Below are 11,709 nucleotides of genomic sequence, written 5' to 3'. Positions count from 1 at the left end.
CTCATCATGGGACTGAAACTGCCTTGGTCGCACTGGTAGATGATCTCCAGCAAGCTAGGGACAAAGGTGAGAGCTGTTTCCTACTTCTGCTGGATCTCTCAACAGCCTTTGACACCATCGACCATAACATCCTTCTGGACCGTCTAGAGGGGCTGGGAGCTGGGGGCACTCTTATACAGTGGTTCCGCTCCTTTCTCCTGGGCCATGTCCAGAAAGTGGTGTTGGGGGATGAGTGTTCAGACCCCTGGGGTGTGTTCAGACCACTTGTGGGGTGCCTCAGGGTTTCATCCTCTCTCCCATGCTCTTTAAAATCTACATGAAGCCACTGGAAGAGATCATCAGGGGGTGTGGGCTGGGTGTTCATCAGTATGCAGATGATACCCAGCTCTACCTCTCTTTTAAATCAGAACCAGTGAAGGCGGTGAAGGTCTTGTGCGAGTGCCTGGAGGCAGTTGGAGGATGGAGGCGGCTAACATTGAGGTTGAATCCTGACAAGACAGAAGTACTGTTTTGTGGGAACAGGGGGCGGGTGGGTGTGGGGGACCCCCTGGTCTTGAATGGGGCAACTGTGCCCCTGAAGGACCAGGTGCACAGCCTGGGAGTCATTTTGGACTCACAGCTGTCCATGGAGATGCAGGCCAATTCTGTGTCCAGGGCAGCTGTCTACCAGCTCTATCTCTTCTTCTTCTTCACTCTTTGTTTGCAAATTTCCCCCCGAGGCTCCTCACAAGCACCAGAAAGCTAAACTAGATGAAACTCTAGTCTGATCTAGCAAGGCTGTTCTCATATACATGGGACTGCAGTGGACTTCACCAAAACCTGATGGAGGACTCGGGTCTCTCCTGCTTCCCATTAGCATTCGAGAGAGGTAGCAAGACAGCTTGGGCCAAAGGAACTGCCACAGCGACAGGAGGGGGGGGGTTCCCTTTATTTCAGAATCACGTACAAAACTGAGAACCATAAAACGAAGCAAGCCACATGCAGAATAAAAGGGCATCATTAAAAATGAATGTCAGACGAACACCGACATTCAGGAGAGGTCACGCACCAGGTTTGTCTTCTGTGCTATACAAAGAATAGTTGGAGAGATTCCCTTTTTCAAAAAAGAATAAAAATCACAGTGCAATCATATTGCAAATGTCGTACAAATCGCATCATCTTCTACTTACACATTTCTTCATTTCCCCCGTAAGGCACAGTAATTTAAAACACAAAATAAAATTACAGAGGTGAAAAAGTATTTCCGGCAGAGGGCAAGTACAAAAAGATTGTCCAATTTAGAGGAGAAAACGATGGGAAATAATGCGTCAAACGTCTTCAGCTATTGCATATTGTACTTACTGGAGATTGTAAACCTCAGACTTGTTCTTCTTTGTATTCTATCTTTCCTCGATGGCAAGATACAGGGAATCATCCCATTTTACCCAAAACAACTTGGTTAAAGTAAGGCTAAAAGAGAGATGGGAATCTGTGGCCTTCCTGATGTTAAACTCCTATAATCTCTGACCATTGACAGTACTGGCTGGGGCTGATGGAAGTCTAACAATATCTGGAGGGCCACAGGTTGCCCCAATCTCAGGGCTAAAAGTTAAACTCAGTTCAAACCGTGGTTTAATCTTCCTAATGTACCACTAAGTCATCATTCTGCATGTCTGCTTTCCATTTCCCATGTGCTCAGCACTTCTCCTTCATGATATAGTGGCTTCCAAAGATGGAACACTTGTAATAGCAGTTCTCCCACATCCCCAACGCCGACACCATGCCAAACCATGGGTTTGCAAGCCTGCTCCAAACCATGGCTCCCAATCCTTGCTATCCAGCCAAGCACACAAAACGGCTGCTGAGCTTTAGTGATAAATGCCAAATTGAGTCAGTGGTTCACAAAGGCCACCAAGCAAACTTCGCGACTGATCAGCTACTTGAATCCCACCTGGTCTTGGGTCTAGTCTTGCCCAAGCTGGTGCCCTCCAGATATTTTCACTACAACTCCCAGCCGGCATGGTCCATGACCAGGGATGATGGGAATTGTAGTCCAAAACATCTGTAAGGCACCAGCTTGCATCAGTGGCCCTCATTTAGCATCCTTTGATGGATGCAAGCTCAATTTCAATTCCCCACGCCTGAATGTTTTTCATTAAAGCTCATTTTCTTAAGCTGCCAAAGCAAACTGCTGTGAAGCGCACCATGATTTGTTTTTGTTTTTTTAGGACGGACACCATTGCTTCCTGGGAAGCTATCGGCCGAAAAGTACCACGGCTACATTTTGGGGATAGGCGTGGCGGCCACGGCGATGCTCTCTATCGCACATTCATCAGTGCCTCTACGGATCCTGAAATAACCCCCCTCGCCCCAGCTGTCTCCCCAGCTGTTCTTCACTATCCAGAACTTCTCGCCGGTGGCTGGGTCACTTCCGTAGCCGACGAGCAAGACCGCGTGGTTGGTCAGCTCGAAAGGGTTGAAAGGATCCATCAGGCCCGTGTGGTGGTAGATCCCCCCTTCGTAATGCAGGAAGTCACTATACACTTCAAAGGCAACAGCCATAGGCCCGTGTGCAAGAAGTTCAAGTTCCATCAGCGCTGCATTGCACCCTCCGTAAAAGCCGCCAACATAGTGGTAGTTGGTGGCATAGTAGTGGTAGCATTTGCTCTTAAAAGTGCAGGGCGAATCTCTGGCTGTGTAAGGGAAACAGTCCTCCTCAACAACACCAAAGTCCTGAGCGTATTTGCCAGCAATGAGGTAAGGAAACCCTCCATCGCAGCCTGAAAGAAACAAGGAAATAACGCAGATGGTTAGTCACACAATTTGAAGTCTGGGGTTCTCCTTCATTGCCAACCAAGCTTTGAGAATATGTGTTCGCTAGGGTTTTCAACATCGCGGTATATCACCAGCTAAACACCACGATGCAGTCGTACCTTGGAAGTCAAACGGAATCCGTTCCAGAAGTCCATTCGACTTCCAAAATGTTTGAAAACCAAAGCGCGGCTTCTGATTGACTGCAGGAAGCTCCTGCAGCCAATCGGAAGCTGCGGAAGCTCTGACGGATGTTCAGCTTCCAAAAGAATGTTGGAAAACTGGAACACTCACTTCTGTTTTTCAATCGTTTGGGAGCCAGAACGTTGAACTCCCAAGGTGTTTGGGAGCCGAGGTACGACTATATACCACAATGTCTGAAACAAGGATGGAACTATGTAGAAACATTGGTTGGCTTCACAATTTTCCCCACATTGTGATTTCTGCATAGAACACACACACGTATCACAATTTGCAGTATTTTGTCAGGTCAAAAAATATGAAACCAATATTATATTACGGACTTCAAACCTGTTTTAGACGATATATCGTCCAGCCCTAGTGTTTGCCCCAATTTCTATGCTCTGTTCTCATGGCTCATTCTGCTGCCCCCCACCCCACTGCAAGCTCCTTGGAGCAGAGATCTTTCTGTCTTGCCCAAATACAGTGGTACCTCGGGTTAAGTACTTAATTCGTTCCAGAGGTCCGTTCTTAACCTGAAACTGTTCTTAACCTGAAGCACCACTTTAGCTAATGGGGCCTCCTGCTGCTGCCGCGCCGCTGGAGCACGATTTCTGTTCTCATCCTGAGGCAAAGTTCTTAACCCGAGGTACTATTTCTGGGTTAGCAGAGTCTGTAACCTGAAGCGTATGTAACCTGAAGCGTGTGTAACCCGAGGTACCACTGTAACTCAAAGCTGCCATGCAATAGTTGGGCATATGCCCTTCATTTGTAGAAGCCAACAGTATGCAGATCTCTTATCCTGCAAATGCACACAAATGTCCTAAGGGATATAGGGAGACAGCGGTTTCCATCCCACTGTGGGTTCGTCGCAATCAGTGCTATCTCCATTCTGCTGCAGTTCAGCTTCTGCCGAAACCTCACTACCCCCTATGGCTGAAACGGATGAAATTAATTTCTAATGCCTATGGTGGCTTTTGGCAGCAGCTCTCTGGGGTTTTAGGGCAGGCAACATTCCTAGTCCTACCTGGAGATGCCAGGGATCAAACCTGGGACCTTCTGCATGCAAAAGAGTTGCTCTACTGCTAAGCTACAACCCTTGCCCTGAGCCACAGAGGGGAGAAGTCCCACAGAGCCTCTGTTGCTGGGTTAGCTGGTGAGGAAGATGTTCTTCAGCACAAATGGGGAAAGCCAATATTGGTAGGCCCTTGGGTCCAGGTTACAGTGAATGAATACAGTGCTGCCATGTCGTTTACCTTGAGAGTACTGGCTGCAGGAAACAACCTGCTGGGGACTGAGCGTCGGAGTCTGCGAATTGTTGGTGAGGATACGAATCCTGGATTCAAGCATGCCCATGGAAGCAAAGGCGTAGCAACTGCCGCAGGATGCTGGGGAGAACGAGAGAGCCAGTTAGAGCCAGTCTTTCATCCTAATATTCCCAGGACTCCACAATTATATCACTCCGTTCAGCTGACAATGGACGGAACGCCAACATTTAATTTCTCACACATCCCAGAGGTGAAGGGGCTCCCATCATCTCCATCCTAGCCTAAATGGACCAATTGACCTCAATCAGGGAGTGGGAAACTTCTGTAGCCAGGGGGCTGGGCAAGAGGCAAAAAGGGGGTGGAGCCAAAAACATCTGCACAGCAGGCCAGTTTCTACAAAAAAACAACTCTCTATCCTCCATCCAGGGAAGCAACAAGGCAGAACAATGAATGTAAATGTTAGCTTTTTGGACCCGCCAGAGAGGCCAAAAGGCATTCACAGAGTTTGTGGACATGTCCCAGCCTGGGAAAAATATGAAAGGAGGGGGTGAAGAAAGACTAGTGAGTGGCATTGGCCTGGGTTCTCCTTTGCGGGACCATTTCTGCAGGGGCTGGACAGCATCTGTCAGGGATGCTGTTGTGACATTCTGCATTGCAGATCCTGCACTGAGCAAAGGGTTGGGTGGAACCACCAAAATCAAAGACTGCACTTTGACAAACTTAAAAAGACTGATGCATCCTTGGGTGGCAGGGGAGAGGCTAAGTTGGGGTTTTGTTTTTGTCTTTCCCCCCTTTTGGTATTTATTTATAAAAGGATCAGCTTTCTACACTTCTTAGTGAGTGCTGATCTTATGCTACTTGAGGTACCTGTTAGGACCACTCATATGCTGATGAAGAACTAGTGTCGAAAGTTTGTCATCCGGAAAAACTGTACAGTGGTACCTCACAAGACGAATGCCTCGTAAGACGAAAAACTCGCAAGACGAAAGAGTTTTTCGTTTTTTGAGTTGCTTCGCAAGACGAATTTCCCTATGGGTTTGCTTCGCAAGACGAAAACGTCTTGCAAGTTTGTTTCCTTTTCCTTTTTCAATGCATTCCTATGGGAATCCGTGCTTCGCAAGAAGAAAAATTCACAAGACGAAAAAACTCGCAGAACGAATTAATTTCGTCTTGCGAGGTACCACTGTACTACGTTTCTGGATTATCCATCATCGCATGCGTACAGGATTGTGACTGCTGAAAGGCTTGTTTGACTCTTTCAATACTGATGGACTATACTGTCTAATTTTATTCATGCATCAGTGATAGACTTTTATTTTCGGTGATTCCATTACATATTCTCTGTTAAGAATTGCTGCGCTTTGAGCTTCTATTATAGCATGATTACAGGATTGGGACTATTGAAAGGCCTGTTTGGCCTCAGTGATATTGATCGACTACCTTCTTCAATTTTGTTCATACAATATTGATTTATTTTATTATTTGTATCTCCATCATATGTTCTCTGTTTAAGAATTGTTAAATAATACAGGATATATATATATATATATATATGCAGGTTTTGGTGTCCTCGGGTGTCTTCCCGTGTAAAAGTTGGGGTGTCTAGGCGACGTTTCGACGAGGTCTCACTCGTCATCTTCAGGCTGGTGCTTTCGGCTTCTTGTTACTGGAACAGAGCTCTGTTCCAGTAACAAGAAGCCGAAAGCACCAGCCTGAAGATGACGAGTGAGACCTCGTCGAAACGTCGCCTAGACACCCCAACTTTTACACGGGAAGACACCCGAGGACACCAAAACCTGCATTCCTGTACCCGTGAAAATCTACGAAAGCAAATATATATATATATATATATATATATATATATATATATATATATTGCTTGTTAGAACATTATTAGTCACGTGTTGCCTGTTTTTGCTTAAAGTTTATCTGTTTTTGCAACACAAGCAATGCTGTTGTGTTGTCCTGCATTGCAGATCCTGCACTGAGCAAAGGGTTGGGTGGGAAGTTCTGATGATACTACGCTTTATTTCCCTCCCATCCCATTACGCTAGCTTTCCTGATCATAATTGCTAGTGGCTTTTGTTCCTTTTACACTTCAGTACCTGCTGCATTAGGGACGCGGATGGCGCTGTGGGTTAAACCACAGAGCCTAGGGCTTGCCGATCAGAAGGTCGGCGGTTCGAATCCCCACGACGGGGTGAGCTCCTGTTGCTTGGTCCCTGCTCCTGCCAACCTAGCAGTTCGAAAGCACGTCAAAGTACAAGTAGATAAATAGGTACCGCTCCGGTGGCAAGGTAAACACCGTTTCCGTGCGCTGCTCTGGTTCACCAGAAGTGGCTTAGTCATGCTGGCCACATGACCCGGAAGCTGTATGCCATCTCCCTCGGCCAATAAAGAGAGATGAGCGCCGCAACCCCAGAGTCGGCTATGACTGGACCTAACGGTCAGGGGTCCCTTTACCTTTACCAGCTGCATTACAGAACTATGGCTTTCTGCCCAATATACAAGCATGTCACACTAAATTTCATGCACACCAGTGGGTGTGGTGTGGCACAAAATTGAACCCTACTGGATAACGTTGTTACTCCCTCGTCCTTCCCACATTCGTGCACTTGTGTTCCAGCAAGATTCCCACATGAAAATAGCAGGAAAGAACTGTATGCTGTTATACCCTCAAGCTTCCTGGGTTAAAAGGGCTGCAAACAGATATATATATATCAAATAACATGGAAGTGAGTGCTAAACACACACAATATTCCATTAGTTTTACAATGGCTTTTACATTGTAAAATATAATGCAGAAATTAACCGAAAATGAACTGCCGTGTGAATGCAGGTCAAGTTGCAAGAGCCCATCTTGCAGAAATACACAGACCTTCAATGGTGTATTTTTCCTCATTAGCAGCAAGATAAATTAGTTATTCAGGATGGTGGCACATTCATTTACCAACTAGGCAATATTGACGGTTAGGAGTATAAACAACAACAACAATGGCAAGAGTTAGCAGCGGCAACCTCAAGTTAATTTTCTAAAAGCACCGGTTTTCGCTGTTCCCCACAAATTAAATCGCAACCCGGTTTAAATTGCATTAGAGGCCACTCGCTCTGCAGCCAAATAAAAAATCACTAAAAGCCATTAAAGACTCGTTAAAAGGCAGAAAGGACTCTTTTCGAAACTGATGGTTCAGGAAGTCTATTCTCTTTCTAACCAGTTTCACGGTCAGCAGATCCTCCAGGCCTGAATATCCATTTAGGGGAAGCAGTTTCCAAAAGCAAGGTCTCTGTTGCAACACAGCAAACTGGTCCCAGGTATTGCCTGGCTCCGGCTGCAAGTTCTGCTCATAGAAGGGATTGCAAAAGAAGCATACTCTGGCCTCTGTGAGGGGACCTTGTGGCCACTGAGGGGCTGCAACCCTCTGACTCCCAGGAAGAACTTTGAAGCAATGAGGGAAGACCACACAGGCCCCATCCATTGACCAGTGGAGCTGCAGAGACACTGCTTGCCCCTCCTGGCTTGGAAAAAGGCTGAGCCATGACTGCCTGTTGCCCTGGGAGTCCAGAAGAAGGCATCATCTTTCTCTCTTGATTTTGCCTCTACTCCCTTGAAGGTCTTGTCCTTTTAGTTTGTACGCCCGAGAGCAGGGCCTCTCTTTCTCTTTCCAAAATGAAGGGCCCTCGTATTTACGGGACCGCCTCTCCTGGTATGCCCCGCAGAGGACCTTAAGGTCCATGAATAATCATAGTTTAGAGGTCCCGGTCCCTAAGGAAGTCATATTATCCTCCACCAGGGCCAGGGACTTCTCAGTGATGGCTCCGACCTGGTGGAATGCTGTGTCGCATGAGACCAGGGCCCTGCAGGATTTAACTTCCTTCCGCAGGGCCTGTAAGACAGAGCTATTCTGCCTGGCTTTCAATTTGAACTTAGCCTGATCTTTTATTCCCCTTCCTTCCCTCTTCCGCCCCTTTTTCTGAAGATTACCCGCTCTGGGATCCCACAGTTAATTCTCCCCTGGTCTCCTTGCTGGCCCAAATAGGACTAATTTAGCCAGCTAGCCCTGGTGATCATCTAACGTTTATTGAATGGATTTCCCCCCTAAATTGATTTTTGATTTTATTGTTATTCAAGTTTTATACAGTATTTTATGCTGTTTTTTGTAGCATCAATTAAGTGTTTTAAATTTGTTGTTAGTCGCCCTGAGCCCGGTTTTCTTAAAAAAAAATAATTATTATATTATTGTTATTATAATTGCCTGAGAAGCAGAATACTGCAAATCACAGGGAGAGGACGGAAAGTAGATCTGGCCAGATCCTTATCTCCCCTATTGCCTCACAGGTCAAATATGACAGGTGGGCAAGAAATTCCGACAGTAGAAAAGAATGGCAAAATAAGATGATTGAATACGTAGACCTGGCAAAACTGTCAGGGAAAATCCAAGACCAGCGAGACCAACAGTTTGAAAAAAAGACTGGAGTAAATTTATTACGTATTTGAAAGGACATTGTAAACATTTAACAACACTAACAGGACTGACAAAGGTTTGCTGGTTAAAAGTAAAAGCTTATTTACAATTATAAGGAATATGAAAGTAAAAAGAAAGGTAGAAAAGGGGAATGAGAAATGCCGATGAAGTTATGACTGGAAGTTAGAAAGCCAGTTTGGAGGGATGGAGGGAACTCGGCAACTCGAGAGAGTCAAAATGCAGGTGATGATAAATGTAAAAACTGTATGGTGTTTTTTTGAAAATGAAAATGCTAATAAATATTACTATAAAAAACAACAACAAATTTGACAGGTGGGATTGCCGTTCTGTCAATCACCTGACATCACAAAGATGACAAGCGATGCAACCCCAAGACCCATCTTCTGATGCACTGACAGCCAGCTGATCGTTGAGACACCAATGCGCTTCCACGTCTCACTGATCGGCAGGTATTCGGTGCTCCAGAAAGTTCTCTTGGCCCAGCCAACCCCCTGAACTCTGCCCACAGCCTTCCCTGGGTAGACTCGAACCACCAACCTACTGGTTGACAGCCAGGCACACTGACCCACTGCACATGGTTTGGCCAAAATGCACTGGGAGGGACAAGCAGGGAGGCCTGGACCAGAGTTGCCACATCCCTGATGTAAATACGTGAGAAAGAAAGCAAAAAGGAGCCAGTGGGAATTCAGAGCTCAAGGTTCCCAGAAAGAAGCTGAAAGCTAATTCTCCCAACACATAGTCTTGGGTTTCTTGTAGCAAAGAGGCATATAACATCACTTCTCACTGCCCAGGAAAGTGATGTCATTCCCATCCACACCCAGAAACCACAGAACGCTTTTCCTCATCATTTTCATTTCTGTCACGTTCTTGGGCCTGCTTCGAGCACATCAGCTGAAGCGGTTAGGCCCAAGCCAGCCGCATTTAGCCACCTTCAAGACTGACACTGATGGGAGAAGGGAGGGATTTATGACGTACCTACCCGGTGGTGTAATTATCACCACTAAAAAAACAAAACCTCCACACACCTAGAACTATGACTTTGATCAACAATAAGACCTGAAAGTGGCGTAAGACAATTCAAGGGATCACTGGCTAAAAGCGGAATGATAATTTGCTGTCAGAAACAATTAGGGAAGTAATCTGTTAATGAGGTTCAGTTCCACTGTTAACAAGCATCCAATATTAAGTTGAATGAAACCTAGAAGCAGGCAGCGTGTCAGACTGGGCCAATTCATAACCCAGGACTGAAACTGGGGTAAGGGGGGCGGGGGTGGGACCCACAAGAGCAAACTCCAGGCTTCCGGCCTCAACCAGGAGGCTGCTGAAAACAGAAATGGGAACAGAAAATGCTTATGTTCCCCACATCTGATCTATGGTCATGGCAAAGGGTGAGGCAAGGTTTCTGGGTGATGCAGCAGTCAAGTGGCTGATACACTTTATGATGTGAATGAGTTCAACTCTTTAGTTGTTTTCACGATGGATGATGGCATCCCACGTTGCAATGACCCTGATTTGCACCTATCTCTCTCAAAAGAACCGGCTGTAGGGTGTGTACATCCAAGTTGTGTATTTGACTTTTCTAGAACGCCTTGTTGATTATTTCAGTAACAAAAGGTAGGAAAGGAACATATCCTACCCTGGTTTCGCACTGGGCTGACGTAGTTAACACCATTCACGTTCCTCCAGTCCCAAGATTCAGGCAGGTTGGAAACTTGTTTCATTAGTTCAGCAGTCAGAGGGGCAGGTTTTGGCCTATAAAGAAATAAAACCCAAATACTTCAAATTGGAATCCCTATTATTTGACAAGAGGAAGAATTGGAACACCATCCAAGAGCTGCAGTGTCCACACAGGGACATTGTCCAGTTACAGGGAACCAGGCAGAGGGCCTTTTTGGTAGTGCACCCACCCTGTGGAACGCCCTCCCATCAGATGTCAAAGAGAACAACAACTACCGGACTTTTAGAAGACATCTGAAGGCAGCCCTGTTTAGGGAAGCTTTAAATGTTTGATGTATTACGGTATTTTGATACTTTGTTGGAAGCCGCCCAGAGTGGCTGGGGAAGCCCAGCCAGATGGGCGGGGTATAAATAATAAATTATTATTATTAAATTGTTATACAGTCTTCCTAAAAGCAGCAGAGTGTTCATCTATGGAAAAGGTACAACACTTCACATCTGGTGGAAGTGTGAGCATGTACAGCCCTTCTGGCACTGGGTATTTACAGAAATAAGCTATACTATGGGTTAACATGTAGAATATACCCCAAGTTTGGGATTGTTAACCATTTTAAAAGAAGGGCAACCTGAATAACTAATTACTTTCCTTTTAGTAGCAGTGCTCCTATGAGCGGCACAGAATTGGAAGCGATGTGTGCATTTCCTGTTGGAAACGGAATGTATGTCCGATTGATGCATCAGAAAGATTAACAATGCACTGAATACTACAAATGACGAAGATGATTTTGTTTAAATATGCATCGTTCTGTAAAATACTTTACTGATAACTCTGAAGAATGGCAAGCGCCAAAATCAAAGACTGGACTTTGGCAAACTTAAAAAGAGTGCTCCGTCCTTGGGTGGCAGTGGGGAGGCTAAGCTGGGATTCTGTTCTTTGTATTTACCCCCCTTTTGAATTTATACGTAAAAGGAAAAGGCAGGGAATCTCAGGTCCAGGAATGAGGCCCTCCAGACCTCTTTGAAAGCCACCCATGCTAGCAGCCATCCCTGCCCCATGTGGGAGAGAATCCCATAGTTTAAACTATGTGCTATGTGAAGAACTATTCTCATTCAAAGGTAACACAGCTTTCCCATGGAAGGACTACTGCCTTTGCACCCTGCTTGTGAAAGCAGTAGGAGGTGGAGACATAAGCTGTAAAACTCTCTCCTTCTAGCTTTCCATACATGCGCGCACACAGACATGCACACCCTTTTAAGCAACACAAGCCAGCCACAGGTTTATGGTCCTTTGGTGACGACCAGGCCAGAAT

General features: G+C 45.9%; 1 protein-coding gene across 1 annotated transcript in view; it reads right to left on the bottom strand.

The window, feature by feature from the left end:
- Positions 1-914: 914 nt before the first annotated feature.
- The window catches only part of CTSC (cathepsin C), a 31,222-nt gene continuing 20,427 nt past the window's right edge, over positions 915-11,709 (bottom strand). Inside the window, exons 5-7 of the mRNA XM_081909967.1 lie at positions 10,359-10,474; positions 4,227-4,358; positions 915-2,759 (exon numbers count right to left, since the gene is read on the bottom strand). Of these exons, the coding sequence (XP_081766093.1) occupies positions 2,257-2,759; positions 4,227-4,358; positions 10,359-10,474 (751 nt within the window). The 3' untranslated portion in view covers positions 915-2,256. The remainder of the gene's footprint in view (positions 2,760-4,226; positions 4,359-10,358; positions 10,475-11,709) is intronic.

Source organism: Podarcis melisellensis, assembly GCF_964234715.1.
Source record: "Podarcis melisellensis genome assembly, chromosome: 4".
NCBI lineage: Eukaryota > Metazoa > Chordata > Lepidosauria > Squamata > Lacertidae > Podarcis > Podarcis melisellensis.
This window is presented reverse-complemented; position numbering and strand designations above follow the sequence as displayed.